The sequence below is a fragment of the Epinephelus fuscoguttatus genome, linkage group LG13 (assembly GCF_011397635.1).
Source record: "Epinephelus fuscoguttatus linkage group LG13, E.fuscoguttatus.final_Chr_v1".
Lineage (NCBI taxonomy): Eukaryota > Metazoa > Chordata > Actinopteri > Perciformes > Serranidae > Epinephelus > Epinephelus fuscoguttatus.
The window spans coordinates 43,140,066-43,158,671 of record NC_064764.1 but is presented as its reverse complement, the minus strand read 5'-3'; the positions used below and the strand labels follow the sequence as shown (position 1 = coordinate 43,158,671).

Below are 18,606 nucleotides of genomic sequence, written 5' to 3'. Positions count from 1 at the left end.
TGCTCAATACCTGATAAATACAGAAGTTGTCCTTTAAGATCAGTGACAATTATCTTTCTAAACTTTATGCACACGTTTAAAAAGCGAGCACACAGTGTAGACTCTTTGTCATTGCCTTTCAGACATGGTTTTGATCCTAAAAGACACAGTTCAGGGATAAATCTGCAACTCACATCACTGGATTGGATGTTCATGTTGCGGCAGCGCTGCAGGTGCAAGTTGTCGGGCAGGAGCAGATAGTTGTGAGGGATCTGTCTGTAGCCGGCGTAGGTCTGCACTGTTGAGGCATGTTTGGCGTGGACCACACTCATCATGTCCACGGGGGTGTGGTACTTCAGCTTGGCCTTGTGGTAGTCCTTCTTGTAGTTCTTGTCACTCTGCATCTTCGCCACTTCCATGTAGTGAACCAGCAGAGGGTCGTCCTGCAGGCTGCGGAAGCCAACGTGGTGACCTCTGGCCTTCTCGTACGCCTTCTTATACTGGACCTGACAGATAAAATAAAAGGAGTTAGTTGTGAGTCAGTTACAGGGAAAAGAAATGCTGAATATATTCAGTGTTGGGTTGATTTATTGTTTACATACATTGCTGGCGATATGTCTGCCTTGCTTGGCGTGCAGGACAGAAATAGCATCAGGCTTCATGTCGTATCCCTTGGCGATATCTTGCAGCCACTTATGTTTGTAGTGACTCTGTGGACAGACAGCAGAGTGTTACCTCAGTGTTTCATACACACATGATGCTGATATACAGTCATATTCCTTTGACTTGCATATTTAGCTGATTAAACAGTCACGTTTTGATTTTCTTCCATAAATATACTGAGCTCTGACCTCGCTGAGGGTCTGTGCGTTGAATTTAGCCTGAAGGAACTCTGGGCAGTCAGCTGGCAGGTTATAGGTGTGCTTGAACTTCTCACCAGAGGCTTTGTATGCAGTCTAGAAAGAAGGAAAGGAACAACAGAACACGTCAATGTATGTAAGGTTCTTTGAGGAGAAGTTTTGGTCCAACGTCACATTTCAAGAGCTGAAAGGCGTCACTGCATCTTCGATCAACACAAGACATTCTTACTATGTCCATCTGCTTGGAGTTGGCCATGGCCAGAACCGTGTTCATGGCATCAGTCTTGCTTGTGAATTTGAAATTACTGGGATGTTGGCGGTAGCTTCTTTCATCCAAAGCAGCTTTAGCAGCTCTGGCCTTCTCAACATCCAGAGACCCGATGGGGACCCAGCCGACGCCTTTACTGTAGTTATTGTAATCTGACTTGTAGACGTTCTGCGGGTTTACAGAGAAAAACATGTTCAACATTTATTCCCTTTGCACATTGCTCTGCTACTGTGTATTCAATCCATTCACTTATATATGCACCAATTGACCCTTCGCTAAGCCCTGCCTCTTTGTGACGGTCCGTCACGCTATTGGAGCTAGCATGGAGCCCACGGGGTGAAATTTCAATCCTTTACGGAATATTAGCATTTTTGGAAAAACAAAAAAAGCAATTGTGTTTGAAGGATGTTTCCAAGATGTCAAACTGACTCAGCAGCAAATACAGGTTAAAAAAATAATAGAAGCTACTGCTAAAGAAATTAGACTGAAAGTGAACCATCACATCACCTTGTGATGAAGACAGAAGACGATGAAATTAAAGGCAAACTTGACCAGTTGTAAATCAGCTGTGTGTTATCACAGTGTGTGCTGATGAACTCTCCCTCGTGCTCCAGCACCCAGCCCTGGAAATTAACCTGACTCCTGTCTGACTGCTGAGCATGGACACTTCTTGTGTCTGTCCTTTCAAAGTAAAGTCACACATGGTCCAGTCATATAAGTTTGGATTTATCCTGACAAAGAGCAGCTCCTCATGGAGTTTCACGTTTGCTTTTTTTTTTTTTTCTGCGACTAAGTGACCAATGAAATCTTGCCGACTAATGACCTTTCTGGTCGACTACCCTTTGATCGACTGTCAGGGGGCGGCCATACCTGTTTCCTTCCCCAGTTACTGTAAAGCAGGGTGGGTCTTTATTCACTGTTACCATCATTAAAAAGCAAAAGCAGCATGAATACATTCAGAATCTGTTACCTGCATTAGCTAGCTAGCTAACCCCGCAAATGTCAGGGTTTGATTTTGGTTTTGGAACAAAGAAGAAACTTCTATGTCCTTCTAAACTCTCTGAGTAACAAGTATCACTATTACATGTGTCCTGATGACGAACTCCAAAATCCACAATACCAGAAAAAAATCTGAAACAACAGCATGAGAGTTTGTTGTCAGATCCTCGTCAGAGCTGGCAGATGTTACACTATGATTGGCCGCTCTGTGTTTGAGAGGTGGGACTGAGCGAAGGGTCAATTACTCCAGCATTACACCACAGTAACAAACACACATCACTCTGGATCTCCATCATGCCGCGGCAGCGCTGCAGGTGCAAGTTGTCGGGCAGGAGCAGATAGTTGTGAGGGATCTGTCTGTAGCCGGCGTAGGTCTGCACTGTTGAGGCATGTTTGGCGTGGACCACACTCATCATGTCCACGGGGGAGTGGTACTTCAGCTTGGCCTTGTGGTAGTCCTTCTTGTAGTTCTTGTCACTCTGCATCTTCGCCACCTCCATGTAGTGAACCAGCAGAGGGTCGTCCTGCAGGCTGCGGAAGCCAACGTGGTGACCTCTGGCCTTCTCGTACGCCAGCTTGTATTTGTACTGTGTAAAGAACGAACATTAGATATGAGTAACATTTTTGGATTCATTTACATTTGAATGAGTTTTATTACAGGCAAAGTCACAACTTACATTACTGGCAATGTCTCTGGAAGTTTTTGCTGCAACAACAGGGATGGCATCTTCCTTCACATGGTGTCCTTTGAGCAGATCTTTACGATGAGCGTAGGTGTAGTAATTCTACAGAAAGTCATCAGAGTTACAACAATTTGATTTATATACATTTAACATGAGCACAAAAATACGTGACAAGACAGCTGACCTGGCTGATGTTGACGGCGTTGTATCTGGCTTGCAACAGTTCAGGAGCGTCAGCAGGGAGATGGTAGGTGTGCATGAACTTCTCTCCGCTGGCCTTGTACTCTTTCTGCATAGTTACAGTGGAGAGACTGTTTAACGTCTGCTCTGACAAAGGAGTTTACATAAAGAGACTCTATTTCCTGCTCCTCACCATATTCATGATCTTGGCGTTGGTCTTGGCCAGCTCCATGCTCATGGAGTCCATGGTGCTGGTGAATTTGAGGGTTTCTGGGTGCTGGCGGTAATTCTTCTCATTCAGAGCTGCTGCTGCCGCCTTGGCTTTCTCCACCTCCAGGGAACCAATGGGAACCCAGCCGATGCCCTTGATACAGGTCTCATACTCCTGCTTATAGTTGTTCTGGAAAGTCAAAGAGACACATGAGAGAAATGTTAATAATCAAGAGTTTTGTCTTTAAGCCAAGACACAAAGTATTCACCTCCATCATGACAGAAAAGTAAACTTACATCACTGGCATTAAAGTTCATGTTGCGAGCAAGTTCCAGGTTCATAGCGTCGGGCAGAAGACAGTACTTGTGGTTGTCCTGCTTGTAGCCGGCGTAGGTCTGCACTGTTGAGGCATGTTTGGCGTGGACCACACTCATCATGTCCACGGGGGTGTGGTACTTCAGCTTGGCCTTGTGGTAGTCCTTCTTGTAGTTCTTGTCACTCTGCATCTTCGCCACCTCCATGTAGTGAACCAGCAGAGGGTCGTCCTGCAGGCTGCGGAAGCCGACGTGGTGACCTCTGGCCTTCTCGTACGCCTTCTTATACTGGACCTGCAGGTTAAAGGGGATGTGGTCTGTGATTATTCAGTAACAAATGCGTGATGTCCAATGTGTACCGTATATCTGGTACAGAGCATGTTAGGATGGTGTTTGAGCATCACTCTGTGAAGTGTGTCAGAGTCGTTCAGGAAACTTACATTACTGACAGCATGTCTGGCAGCTTTGGCAGCGACCACAGGGATGGCATCGGGCTTCATGTCGTAACCTTTGAGAAGATGTTTCTGCCAGGCGAGCTTGTAGTATTTCTGAAACGACAATTATACATAGAAACAATAAGAAAAGATATAACACTGAATAAGTCTGGCATTAATCTACTTCACAGCGTCACGCACATAAATCCGATTGCTGAGGGTCAGATGTGGAGTTCCACAAGGCTCAGTGCTGGGTCCTCAGTTGCTTATATTGTTCATATGGCTGGGCAATATGCCCCATAACTGCTACTGAGATTTTTTTTCAGCCTGTATCGTGATATGCAATATAGAATAGAACAGAAAATACTTTATTCATACCCTCGGAGAAAGTCGTGTACCCAGCAGCTCATATGTAGATCTAACACAATTACAGATACATATCCATATTTCAAAAATCTCCTCTGAAATCTCCTCTGAAATACTGTAGACTCCTAAAATAATAAACCACCAAAGTTCAAGTACTCTTTTAATAAAGTTGAAGTACTGTTGATAAACATATTTTGTTGTTTTGCTTGTTTCTTTGATTTTCACTGTATAAATCTAAAGGGAACAGTACAAACAGTTATTGTAAAAAAAGGACTGAAGTTTCAGCGTACGCCTTCTCCATCAGCAGAACTCACTTTGGATCGTCACTGCTTCAAAAGTAATGACTTATTATTATTTATTAATATCTTTTCTTGTGTCTATTTGAGTTGTAGAAGCTGGAAAATGATCAAACTAAACTGTACTAAAGCAAACACACACACACACACACACACACACACACACACACACACACACCCACACACACACACACACACACACACACTTTAGTACCTGCAGTTAATGTCAGTACACACACAGCTACTTGATATCTGTATATAACATTACATTTAGACTCACATTTATTTAAACTTACCCCTCAAATGTGTGCCATAAGAAAACATTTGTTCAATATGAAATAAAAGTGATGTGTCAGTATTTCGGTCCCTTACCTGGCTGATGTTGTAGGCGTTACACCTGGCCTGGAGGAACTCGGGGACGTCAGGAGGCAGGGAGTACTTCTGATGGACTTCCTCCAGACCTCTCTTATAGAAGAGCTGTTAGATGAGAAGGACAGACGTCACATGAGCTGCACTTTAATCACCAATCACAACGATCTGCAGAGATCTGATCTCATGATCCGTGAGAGTGACGACGGACTCACGTCGCTCCTCTGGAGCTGGTTGACTTTGGCCTGCATCATGATGGGGTGGTCATCGATGGAGGTGAAGGGGATGGTGTCCGGGTGCTGTCTGTATTTTTTCTGTACAAAACAAGAACATACCATGAGTAATTACATGACACGTAATGTGACGTATCTCACCGACTATTAATTATGTTTTTCTTTTTGTAAATATGTTTTAATGATTTTCTTTATCCCACAAAAATGTAGGAAGCAACATTTATACATTTATATTTATATATACCTTATTCTTTATTGAGGGGTTCCTGTAACTAATCCATATCTCAATAAAGGACCTTTTAATTTGATTTTTTTCTTGCTTTAAGAAATACATGACATCTTTGACCCAGTGAGAAAAGGACGGGAGGATCAGACAGAGAAGTGAAAGCTCCGATCACATAACGTGGGCTTTGTTTGGTCAGATATCACTGGACTCCTTCAAAGTTAAACCAAAGAGTTCACAGACTGGGTTATGGTCCTGTTGGGTTTCAAACATCTCACTCCACATGATTTAGTTAGTAAAGAGGGGCAGTGTGGACAGGAAGTGATGCTGCTGGTCACATACCTCACTGAGGATCTCAGCAGCTTTCTTATTCTTCTCCATGTCCAAGGAGCCGAAGGGGACCCAGGGAGTTCCCTTGGTGAAGCTGTTGTAGTCGGCCTTGTACTCATTCTGTGACACACAGACACAAAACACAAACAGTGTCAGAATATATCTCTTAATAATCAAGTACAAACTCTGCATTATGATTAACACATATCAGCTCATGTCTGTACTCACATCACTCTGGATGACGTTGGCCTTCTTGGCCAGGTCCAACAGCACGCTGTCGGGGGGGAGGAAGAAGTTGGTGCTGATGCTCCTGTACCCCGCCATGCTGGCGATGCCCTGGGACTTCTTGGCCAAAGTGACGGACATCATATCCAGAGGTGTGTGGTACTTGGTCTTAATCTTCTCATAGTCCTTCTTATATTCACGCTGTGGAGACATCAGTCAGAGATCGTGTTCCAGAGAAAAGACTGAGCACATTGAGTCTGTCGATACAATCTACTGTCTGAAATGTCTCAACTGATTAACAGATCCAGAGCTGAGCTCTCAGTCCTTTCAAACCTTTGGCTGTTTCTTCAATTGCTTCAACTACCAACACACATACTTATTGTTCAAACCCAGTGCTGGCTTATTCTGAGGCAGCCATGGACAGCTATATGTCTCTCTGTGGAACAGCTCCACCACAGGTCAACACACGTGAAGGTAATGATACTGTCTGTCTGCGTGTAAATAAATAAATAAAAACTTAGATTACAAATAAAAAGAGAAGAATGGTGTTCATGCGGTCAATGAGACAGATCCTCCATCATTATTTCAAGTAAAATAATATCATAATATATATAATAATAAATGTTTGTGAAGTACTTTGTTTTGAATTTGCATTGCTCTACTGATCATCCCATGACTTCATATGTGTTAGCTTCTGTTTGTTTCTTCTACAGTATTTGTTCCTTAAATAAAGCATTAAAAGAGTTTGCCCTCTTCTCTCAGCTCTGAAACAATAACATTAACTGAGATGTAAGAACTGTAATAATGAGACAAGCCGGTAACTTACGTCACTCTGGATTTTGGCGACGTGAACAGAGTGTAAGATTTTGGGATCGTCATTGATGCTGAGGGCTCCGACCATCTGTCCCTTGTTCTTCTCGTACTCCTTCTTATATTTAACCTGCAGCGAGGAGCAGAGGGCGGCACGTTACCACGTTGTTAAAACAGTTATACTGTGATCACACATACTGAAGCATACTCACATCACTGATGATGTTAGTGTGAGCGCGGGCAGCGAGGATCGGGATGGCGTCACCTCTGACCTCAAACTTCTTGGCTTTCAGTTTCTCCCAGTCGTACTTATAACAGTTCTGGAAGAAGAGAATCAAGTCGTTCAGGACATTAGAAATCTTCCATCACATTATCAAATATCTCTGATGAGTGGAGGTGACGTGTGGAGCAGTGACTCACATCACTGAGGTTAAAAGCGTTAACTCTGGACTGGATGAAGAAGGGATAATCTGGGGGCAGACAGTTCTTGAACTTCATGTCTTCGTACTTCGCCTTGTAGTTCAACTGAAAAAGAAACACACAGTGATGAAATGATGTTTTATTTAACGGGACAGACTTCAGGTGTTTTCATGCAGCGATCAGTGTTTTGGGCTGTTTGCTTCTGATGGAATAAAAACAGACATTCAGGTGTTAGTTTCATTCTCTCTTCACAGAGTATGTCATCATCCTACAGCGAATATTTCAGACTACAGACAGACAGAAGTTATAAAGTGTAATTTGATGTGTTATCAGTGGGGGGCAGCAGCGTATCAGCCGGTCTGTGTCAGCCGGTCCGTCTCCCTGCCTCCTCAGCTCCTCTCTGATCACAGGGTTTATTCTGGGCCAACTGGATGCTTGTTGCTATTTATACCACAGAGAGATGGCTCTCCAGTTTCCATGGTGCCCACAGAAAGACAGCTGGGCGACGGGATGATTGGGCACATTTTAAGGTGATCTGCATATCCAGGAGAATTTGATCTCCACCATCAGCTGTGATTTCACCAGTTTCTCTCAGTAAGTGGACGATACATTAAAAAACATTTGTCCACAACAACCTGTAGACGTACACCAACATGCAACTCAAATGACAGGTAATGATAGATAATGATCTTATGACATCACCTCCAAAATGTTATCCGACTGAACGGATCACATCCTGATAGTCAATCAAGTCATTTAGCAGAGAGCTGTGATGTTCAGGAAAATGAGTCCACTGACTGACAGATGTCTCGTTCACAGTGTAAGTCAATGGGAAAATGTCATTCCATGTTTGGCCACTATGTAAAAATGGCTTCAGGTTGCACAAAGCACCTCAAGTTAAGATTTTCCTTAAAGTCTGAGTTAATATTTCTTTGATGAAAAAGACAGTTGCACAAAACACCTTATGTCTCTATCCTTAAGGTTTCCCTAAAATGTTCACTTAAGGATTTAAAGTTGTTGTTTTATCTTGTTCGAAGACTTAAGGAACTGCTCAGAGTGTGTTAACCTGTTGCACAGTAACCAAAATAAGGACAGAAACATAACGTTCCTGTGACTCCATCTGAACAACAACATGTCTGAGTTTATGGAGATAAAGGAGAAATATTAAGGCATCCTGAGAGGAGTCTTCCACGACCAGAGGAACCTGACGGACACGCTTAATGATGAGTAACTGATTTTGCACTTTACATTTTAGCGGAAGTCAGTTGATGGTTGTGACCACCTGGAGCTGGATCACACGACTTACCAAAGTTGTGCTCTCCCAGCCCTGCTGCAGTGATCGCTCTGTGGCTTCATGTGACGGGATCTTTCCTGTCAGTTATTGCTGAGGTGTTTCATGTAAGCTTTAAGTGTCAGACTTAAGGAGAAAACTTAAGGTGCTTTGTGCAACTGGCCTCAGAGCTTTTCCTCAGGGCTCTATTTAAACAGCATGTTGATAACAAAGAGAAAAGGAGACGCCACATGAGCGCAGCACAAAGCTGCAGAGGTAACTGGCTCTACAAGGATCAACAGATTGTTGGTCAGTGATGTTTCTGTGACCTCATATTGACCTGATGTAGCTGGCCTATGAACATGTGAGGAGCTCAATCATTGTTAATATAAACTTAAACGTGATGACTGGTCACGCACGGAGGAGAGGATCTGTAACTGTCGAACATGTATTAACTGTAACAGAGAAACTGACTATAGTTTGTGTAAAGAATCAAAACGTGAAAGGTCTGATGTGTTTACACGTTTCAACTCACAGGAGCTGATACAGTGGAAAGAATCAGTCCACACATCACTGATTTCACCTCTTATATATGTTGTGTGAGAGGAGGCGGTCTGTGCGGTCATACGTACGTCACTTAGCTGCTGGGCGTTGATGGCGGCTTGAACCAGAACTGGCGAATCCACCACTTGTGTAAATTTCACTTTGTCTGGATGCTGCCGGTAAACTTTCTGCAAACCATGAGACAGAAACATTTTATAAAACAAGAGAAATGTGACTCTGCTTCAGTGTAAAGAAACATGTAATAAGCATCTCGTACTCACATCTTTACACTGCTGAAGATTCTTTATCGCTTCATATTCAGGCGTGACGGTTTGAGGGAAGAAACATCTGGTCTTTATGTCTTCATATTCTGCTTTGTACAGATGCTGCAACACAAAACATATGACATATGTTTATAACACACTCTGACACTGGTGATCTGATTCAGAAGAATCCAGATGAAAGTGCAGAGTGATTTACCTCGTTCTTCATCTGCTCCATGTTCTGACAGTGAACTGTGTAGACGTCCTCGTAGCTGCCGATGTAGTGACCCTTCACCTCACTGTCATACTTATCTTTGTAATGTGTCTGAAGAACACACAGGATGGAGATGTCATTCAAAAAGGGAAAATCAACAGTATCCTCAGTTTATGATAAAAAGAAATCAACTGATAGATGAGTCTTACGTCAGTGAACTGTTTGAGGACGGAGTCCATCTGAAACTTGGGCGTGTCACAGTAGTTGATGCTGAAACCTCTCGACTTCTCATATTGGGCCTTATAAACTTTCTGCAGAGATGATATGAAACATGATGAGCAGAAAAATCACAACTCAAATAAGCAAACACTTAGAAACACAGCGAAACACTTCATCTGTCCACACAGCAGACAACACGTCACTCAGATCGGTAACTTGATTCAGTTTAAATGAACTGAGTGAGTGTATGAGACGGAGACTCACGCTTTCATTAGCACCACTGAAATAGTAATCCACTCACACGCTCTACATAACACACACACCACCTCCATCACTTCACCAGTCACCTCATTTTTTACTCAACAGTCTTAAAAATTCATGCAGGCAACGTCTAGGTCTACACAGGAAACAGACACAGAGACACGTCGGCCCCGTCACAGGGAGAAAACACTGCATGTTTCTGTAAACCACATTACATTTGTACATTTCATGCACATCATATCAATGTTTCTAAAGAGACATAGTGTCTGAGCTGACTTTGTGATCAGCAGGTGGAGGGGATGGTGGAGGGCGTGTCACCTTGGTGAGACACCTGTCGAGCTGCTGAGCTCTGTTCAACACCAACAAACAACAAAACCAGCTGTTTTTAGCCAAACATCTGTTTCCACTGACGTAAAGCCCCAAAATGTGGCTGTTTTTTAGGGTCCCATGGCTGTTCCTTCAGCAGCTTTTCACGAACCAAAGGTGGCTGTTTTTCAGCGACCCTTCAGTGTGTTTTCACCAGAACAGTGCCACGAAAAGTGACAGAGACATCGCTGCATTTCCCGCCAGGATGGTGCCAAAACCAGCAGTTGTTTTCAACACCCTGATGAGCAGCGTGTGCCTTGTAAAACTTCTAGGAGGGTGTTTTCAGCACCTGTGTTAACAGCTCAGAGCACTCACACTGCCTTCAGGAGCAGCTGCTGCTCAACATCGGGAAATTCAAGTGTGCCCGTTGTTGTCTGTGTGCAGTTTTCAGCACAGTCAGAAAGGGAAGATGATGTTTATATTGCTAATATTACTATTATGACTGTTGCTGCATCATAGCTAACATGTGCTTTGGATTTGTTTTGGTGTTATTTTTTTCCCTCATTTTCCCTCGACCATAACAACAACAAAGCCATGCACCAAACGTCTGCTCAATAAGCTCCAGGAAAACATCAGCTGGGCTCGAATGGAGATCAAGTCCTGCAAATCCCGCAGCATCTCCCTCATTAAAGGCCAACTCACCAATGAGAGGTTCTACATCGGTGGGGAGCCAATACCAACTATCCTGGAGAAACCCATCAAAAGTCTTGGATGCTAGTATAACGCAGACCTCAAGGTTGCGGAACAGGTGGAACAACTTAGGCAAGATGCCTCAACCAAATCAACCGCACTGCTCTCCTTGGGAAACTGAAGGTGTGGTGTTTCCAGTTCGGCCTCCTGCCCCGTCTCATGTGGCCCATTACAATCTACAAGGTGACATTATCCCATGCTAAGCGTCTGGAGAGGCTTGTGAATGCTCAACTGAGGAAGTGGCTTGGACTGCCAGGGTGCCTCAGCAGTGTGGGGTTATACGGAAATGGAGCCCTCTCCCTGCCGATGTCAAGCTTGGTGGAGGAATACAAATGTGCTAAAGGCTGCAGGGGCTTTGTTGCCAGCTCTACAGCAAGGCTCCTGAAGGAAGTTGGCATAAGAGGCCAGACCTTGAGGAAGACCCTCAAAGAGCTCACCACAGCTGCAGAGAAGAGCAGTCACTGGCTGTGGCTAAGAAGAAAGGAGACAGTGTGGGGAGTTAAATGACCACTTAGTCCCATGCAGCACACACCCAGGTCTGATCAGCCTGTGGTGGGCCTGCCTCAGCTGAGGGTGTCTTGTGATAAATGGCCGAAACACCCGGCGAAGCTGAGGTACACAACTGAAGATGTGCTGCATGGGAAGAAACATCACTAAGTGGTCATCATCAAGCTCAACCCAACCCAGAGGACACCTCTCCCTCAACCCACTCAGGTAAAGCATCGAACTGAATCATTAGGGATTGTAACACCTAGTCCTGCTAAGAATTCTTTACATGGGTGTTGTGGGCTGACGGAAATGTTGTGTGGGTGGGTCGGTACTGAAGAGCCTAGTGCATGTTATGGTTGTGTTTTGTGATTGCTGTGTTGTGTTGTGTTGTATTGTGTGTTTTGTGTTTTGTGTTGGAGCCCCTAGAATACAAGATGGCTCATCTCAAGGGGCTATCCATTAATAAATTTGAAATGTTTGGAGAATCATTTTGACTCTAAAACACCTTCCACTGCAGTTTCAGTGACTCTGTCACAGACATGACAAAAAGATATTAAAATGTATTTTTAACCCGACACCTCGTGTTTCTGTTTCAAAATTAAAGCCCTGAGATGTTTCTGTGGACAGAATCTCTTTAGTTCTTATCACAAGGCTTTTTATTGTGAGATATCTGCAGGACTGTCTTGGTGACGACGCAGTGGCTGCACAGCTTCATCATTTGTGGAGAATCTGCTTTGTTTTACCTTGATTAGACAGGACAGATCCAGAGTGATGGGCAAAGGGTTGGAACTGAACCTGGAGCTGCTGCGGCAAAGACAGAGCCTCAGTATGTGGGGCGTTCGCTCTACCAGGAGAGCTAGTGAGCGCCCTGAGTGTCAGCTTTTAATTGTAGAAATACAGAACTCATAGCAGCCACGCTGTCTGTGTGAACACCGCACACACATGAGCTGCAGCAGTTCAGTGAGGTAGCAGTCACACACTGCTCCACGCTGTGTTTCCAGCAGGGACTGTGTTACTAAGAGCAGGTACTTTAAACCAAACCATGATCTGGTTATTATTCCTGATCCTAAGCATGAGTCAAACACAACAATATTGAATCATAAAGAAATGTTTCAGTGTATCTGCCACATAATAAAGTCTGAATGTAACGTATCTGTGGTTTGCAGAAACGCACAATGCCAACATTTATTGTGGCGACTGTGTTGGACCAGTAATGTTTAATAGTTATAGTCCTACTGTGCGACATCTAAGATTTCATCATTTGTTTTCATCATTCTTCATCAAACCAGCTGTGACGTTAAACACCTACATCACTGAGGATGGTGCCAGCGTATCTAAGCTGTCGGAGGAGAGGGTTCTCCGTGGCGGGAAGCGTGTTGTAGTCAGACTGCGCTTTGTTCTTCTCGTATTCCTTCTTGTATTGGACCTGGAAACAGAAACACGGAGAACAATTGCTGAAGGTTATTTGCTCTGACTCATCACATGACGTTGGTAGAGCCGGTCATGGTGGGAAAGCATGTGTGTTTATCTTGAAGTGAGGCGTGTTTGCACGGTGTGTCAGTGTGTGGGTGCAGGGATACAGGAGCAGATATCGTCTGATATTGTGTGTAACTGAGGACTGATGAAACTACACACTCAGTTGGTGCAGTGAGAACGAGCCAAATGTGGATCTCTCAGTCATGTGTGGGCTCAATGCAGTGTGTCCCTGCGTCAGTGTGTTGACTCACACTCTGCTCTGAGACACGGGTCAGCTCTCTGTCGTGTCTTCCACATGAGATAGGACCTATAAAAATACTCTGATACCTTTGTGTGTGTGTGTGTGTGACTTACCTCACTGGCAGCAATACGAGCCTTCTTGTTGGTGTCATAAACGGGCGTGTCTGTCTGCATGAAATAAAGTTGATCTTTCTCGTCCTCATATTTCTGCGTATAACGTCTCTGAAAAGACAAAAGATCGACGGTTAGATTCAGAGTTGGAAATAAATCTGAAACAAAGGCTACACCTGTGTCAGTGGGCTCTCACATTACTCAAGTTCTCCATCGCCACCCTGGCAGTGGCCACGTCGAAGTATGGCGTCTCGCACCATTGACCCTTCACATTTTTATTGTAGTCCTCCCTGTATTTCAGCTGTGGAGACAAACGACAGTCAACATTAGCACATGTGTTTTACATGAAGACAGAGCAACTTGTTAGACACTGTGATGTTTGATTAAATGCACTGGGAACGACTGGAATCTGTGTCATGTCGCAGAACTGTCGGCCTCTCCCTTCAGCTTAGTGTGGCGGCTAATATCAGAGAGCAGGTGGTCGGCAGCTCAGGGTCGCTCTGTCAGCTTGTGTCCATCGAGCACTCTGCTTCACTTCAGTTTGTTAAACATTAGTTATCTTTAGGTTTATTTTGTCAAGTGGTGGATGGTAACAACAGAAACATTCTGTGCTGTGTTTCGTCACCTCTCTGCTGAGGCGCCTCGCACGCCGATCCCATACTAAGAGGCGGAGCTAGAAACACTGCAGTCTGCTGATTGGTTGACAGCAGCCTGTTCTCATTCTCAGCTCATCAAATACAGCTGCTGTGTCAGTGAGTGGCACCTTTCGCAGCAGTCTGATACACCGCAACGTAATATAAGGAGCTGGAACGTTCCTGCAGAGACCAGAGAGCCCACTGTTCACTTCCTGTGTGAATGTAGAGCCGAGCCATGATGTTAGCTTCTTGGGTTGAGCCGAATAATCAGATGAAACGAGTATCCAGTTCAGATAATGTACTTTTAACGAGTACAAGGATCACACGAGTGGAAGTGTCAGTATCTGTGCTGATGAAGGAAAATCCTCATTTCAGCAGATCAGAACTGATCTGAAGCTCCACGCTGAGATTGTTCTGTAAATTATTTTCTAATGAATATCAAATATATAAAAGCTGTTGTATATAATATCAACCTCTGGTTAGGCTCCACCCACTTTAGATTTAAATCACACCTACTTAAGTATTAACTCCACCCATTCTGAGTACAGACACAGATACAGATAATGATGTACTCGCTCATCTCTGGTTGTTTCTAAACAGCCGTCTCTGGCCCACGGGCCACATGTTTGACCCCCCTGCTTAGTGCAATGAGGTTTATAATTCTCTTATTAAACGGGACAGTGTGCATAAAAACAGTCTGCACATGTTTCCATAATTTAAATCTTAGTTTCGTGTGTTTCCTCCTTCTTACAGAAAGCTGTGTGTTCAGAGTCAGATTAAAATGGCGGTGCTTACGTCACTGCGCTGTTGTTCCACTCTCTTGGCCAGCTCCACCTCAGGAGGATCAGCCAGCGAGGTGTACTTCGCCTTGCGCTGATCGTGACCCTTCTTGTAGCGAACCTGTGGGGGGGCGGAGGGGTGTCAGATTTACTGACATGGTTCATTCTCCCACATCAATGCGTGACCTCAGAGCAGCCTCACACACACACACACACACACACACACACAGTGTTTCTACATCAGCTGATGACCTGTATGCGTCAGCAGAAAAGACTACATGTTGAGATGGGGGGGGGGAGCAGATGACCATCTGCACTGCTGCAGTGTGAGCTGAAACATATGATCCATCTGACTGAGCACACACACACACACACACACACACACACACACACACACACTCCTGACAGGAAAATAAAACAATATAAACGTGTAGAAAATGTGTGTGACTGCGAGGTCGCTGCTGAACGACAATCTGTCAGCAGAGTCGAGAGAAATCAGCTGATCAGGTCGATCAATAATCATAATTTTTATTGGAGGTTTGTCGTTTTAATCTATCGAGTTTTATTATTATTCTGGCTTTTAATTCCATTTTATTACATTTTCATTTATTGTATTTATGTTGGAAAATCACAATTTAAATTAAATTAATTAAATTATTAATTATAATTATAAAATTATATACTAATGTAATAATACATAATTAACATCATAAAATGTTTATGTATCTGTCAACATATAAATATATAGTAAATTCTGTAATTGCAATATAAAAGATTAAGAAAAGTTTCTGACAGATTTTAATAAACCCTCATATTAAATATTATCATATTAACAAACCCCCAGAAAGAGCTGATGTCACAATACTGTGTTTTCCTTTTCACTTCACAGGTATTTAAACTTCACACGATCCAAACTCTGAGTGTTGGACGTGTTTATCTGACATGTTACTGCAGTTAATAAGTGGACAGATGATCAGTGAAGTGAACTCACATCACTGAGGCACTCCTGAGCCTGAGCGACCCTGCGCAGCTCGGGACTGTCGCTGTACGGGTAGAACATGGTCTTCTCTTCGTTCCAGTCCTCCGTGTACAGTTTCTGAACGAGGTGCAGAGTCATGAATTAAATATCTTTAAACAGACATTAATCATACGACAGGTGTTTTTCTAGTAACAGGACATGAGACGCAGAGTCTGAATGTCTCCCTGAGCTCACCTTGCTGACGTTGGCAGCGTTCTTCACAGCCAGCACGAGTTCAGGAGCATCAGGAGGCAGCAGGTACCGGTCCTTCGTCTCATCCCACTTCTGTCTGTACAGGACCTGGAGGACACGACCAAACACACCACACTCACATCATTTCATTCACCTCCTGGTTCACAGTGACCAACTGAGGAGACTCACCTTGCTGATCAGTTCAGACACACGCTTGACGTGGGCGATCTCTTTGGCCTCTCCATCGTACAAGCTGGTCGTCCGAGCCTTGTTCCCCTCCATGCGGTATTTAACCTGTCGATGACCACACGTGTCGTTAATGTTCAATCATGATTACAGAAAGTCTGAGGAGTTACGATTCAATAAAGAGAAATCATTTTATTAACTCTGCTCAACATCCATCACGTCACAGTCTATAGTGTCATTACAGCAGCAGCAGACTGTAACTGAGTACTCAGAACTTTACTCAATTACTGCACTTAGTTACTCATAGTATGTTTACATTGGATACGTTAATTTAAGAAAGTTTATTTAGTTGCTTTTGAATGCAGAACTTTTTTACACTGCAGTTCATTTCAGACAGGATTCAAACCAGCGACGGTCCGTCCCAGCTGCCCTCCAGCCCTCAGCCCCCTGAGTCGTACCTCGCTGAGCTGCTCCTGGGCCTTCCTGATGCGAAGCATTTCAGGAGTATCAGCGCTGTAGGCAGGAGGTGTCCCTCTGGACAGGTCGTACGCATGCCGGTACTTGTTCTGTAGGAAGAGACACCAGTGAGGTCAGGACAGTCAGCAGGAAATCACAACACATAAACAGGTCAATTATCTGATTTATGTGGTCTTGAGTCCTCTCAGTTTTAAACTGAGAGGACTCAAGACCACATTTACTTTGATTTGATTTGCAGTTAGAGCTGCTGAGATTATTATGGGATGGATTCCAATGTGTCAGTGAAACATTCACTCTGTTTACAGCAGGTCTGAACACAAGTGGACGGCTGAGACACATCACCATTCACACCTGTGACCTCATAATTTTGACACTGCTGACATCATTTACACCAGAAGGTCAAAAGGCCCCGTCTGCAGTTATGACGTCCACACTGTCACTAGCTGCCTGCGGGTCACGTTGGCGGTTGTGTCGGTACAGCTGGGGATATCACCACGTCTCAGATAAACACTGTACCCAACCTGTTATCGGCCTTATTTGGACTCAGACCTGAAACATGAGGTCGTGAGGTCGTATCATTGACCTCACTGACTGCCAGACGTCTCAGTCATCTCTCTTGGAAGGAACAAGTTCCTCCCAGCTGTATGCGACTGATTACAGACTCTTTGTGTTTCATCAAACTTCATAATATCAGATACTCCTGAAGGCTCCTTGCAAACATTGAGGACAATCTGGACCATCTATTTAAAATATGATGAGAGTGACCACTGACTGAGGCTGACGGGTTGATTAGTGAGTCTTTGGACCCTTGTTTGTTTTTGTTTTATCTCAATTTATCTTGTTATAATTAACGTATTATCTAATTCACTCTCACTGCTTTTCAACTCATCTATCCATCATCATGATGCAGTACTGTATGAAACTCTTCTCTAAACCTGCCACATTAATCCCCAAAGACTCAGCAGTACCAGTGGGAGAGTGGGAGGGTTGGAGGGTCAGGGTGGGGGGCGGGGGGGTAAAGGTGCAGGTTATCCTCACGTTAATACTCATCTGTCTGATGTTCAGCAACAGATCCACTGTCAGTGTGCGCTGCATCTATACATGCTGTCAAACGGTTAAACGATAGACTCCAACACGTCTTCTTTCATCAGGCAAAATGATGGACGTTACGCAACACTTCGTCCATCTCATCATAAAATTGACCTATGGCTAAGCCCCGCCCTCAAACGCGATGAGCCAATCACAGTGCGTATAGCCACTCCCATACACTGGGACATTCTCTGCCTGGACGTCCATTGAAATGCATTACAGAAAGTCAGTTTGTTGGGTTTTATGAGCTTTTTCTGAGATTTGAAGTTTAAAAATGGTCAAACGGTGTGCATGGGGTACATGCAACTCTGACACAAGGTATCCTGAGAGGCTGGGCGACCAGGTGTATTTTTACACTTTAAACCACATCTCAAGCGAGAAAAGTGTCTCCTTTGGATAAAGTTGTGTGGTAACGTTAGACCACAACATCAACTCAACGTGAATAAGATTAACAATGATGTCTACATCTGTTCTAAGGTAAGTCAACATTGTGTTTGAGGCAACATATTGTCACTTTGCTGCAAAGAAATATAAAGTTATCTTTAACATCTCTAGCTAACGTTAGCTAAAGTTAGCCTAACATTAGCTCCTAGCTGCGTTGTTCATCATGTCACCTTGTTTGCTGGGAGTTCATTAGCCTATTTTGTTCTAGTTTTGTACTTTGGTGATGGTACATCATTGTTAGCTGTTGTCCAAAGGGCTCTAGTTAAGCTAACGTTAACTTCTGGAGCTTAGCTTCATTAACTTATCTGTAATGGCAGAGATAACAAAGGTTGGCAAACGTTATGCTGAATGATTCAGTGTAAATACTGTAGCACCAAACTAACGGAGAGACACTCTTGGTAAAGATGGTAAAAAGGCCGTTATCCTTTTCTCATATTCTGAGCC

At 43.9% G+C, this 18,606-nt stretch overlaps 1 protein-coding gene across 50 annotated transcripts in view; it reads right to left on the bottom strand.

Moving 5' to 3' along the window:
- Positions 1-18,606, bottom strand: part of neb (nebulin) — a 92,863-nt gene that overhangs the window by 64,733 nt on the left and 9,524 nt on the right. For 46 of the 50 annotated variants that reach the window (XM_049594964.1, XM_049595013.1, XM_049594962.1 and 43 more), the window contains 29 exons: positions 16,611-16,718; positions 16,156-16,260; positions 15,970-16,074; positions 15,748-15,852; positions 14,773-14,877; positions 13,539-13,643; positions 13,346-13,453; positions 12,825-12,941; positions 9,700-9,801; positions 9,494-9,601; positions 9,295-9,399; positions 9,103-9,201; positions 7,201-7,305; positions 6,993-7,100; positions 6,797-6,910; positions 5,974-6,171; positions 5,758-5,865; positions 5,175-5,273; positions 4,963-5,067; positions 3,935-4,042; positions 3,477-3,788; positions 3,163-3,369; positions 2,974-3,078; positions 2,784-2,891; positions 2,382-2,693; positions 1,069-1,275; positions 831-935; positions 582-689; positions 174-485 (listed from right to left, as the gene is read on the bottom strand). In XM_049594964.1, the coding sequence (XP_049450921.1) occupies positions 174-485; positions 582-689; positions 831-935; positions 1,069-1,275; positions 2,382-2,693; positions 2,784-2,891; positions 2,974-3,078; positions 3,163-3,369; positions 3,477-3,788; positions 3,935-4,042; positions 4,963-5,067; positions 5,175-5,273; positions 5,758-5,865; positions 5,974-6,171; positions 6,797-6,910; positions 6,993-7,100; positions 7,201-7,305; positions 9,103-9,201; positions 9,295-9,399; positions 9,494-9,601; positions 9,700-9,801; positions 12,825-12,941; positions 13,346-13,453; positions 13,539-13,643; positions 14,773-14,877; positions 15,748-15,852; positions 15,970-16,074; positions 16,156-16,260; positions 16,611-16,718 (3,993 nt within the window). The remainder of the gene's footprint in view (positions 1-173; positions 486-581; positions 690-830; positions 936-1,068; positions 1,276-2,381; positions 2,694-2,783; positions 2,892-2,973; positions 3,079-3,162; positions 3,370-3,476; positions 3,789-3,934; positions 4,043-4,962; positions 5,068-5,174; positions 5,274-5,757; positions 5,866-5,973; positions 6,172-6,796; positions 6,911-6,992; positions 7,101-7,200; positions 7,306-9,102; positions 9,202-9,294; positions 9,400-9,493; positions 9,602-9,699; positions 9,802-12,824; positions 12,942-13,345; positions 13,454-13,538; positions 13,644-14,772; positions 14,878-15,747; positions 15,853-15,969; positions 16,075-16,155; positions 16,261-16,610; positions 16,719-18,606) is intronic. The other 4 variants (XM_049594998.1, XM_049595011.1, XM_049595010.1 and 1 more) reach the window with 3 other exon arrangements.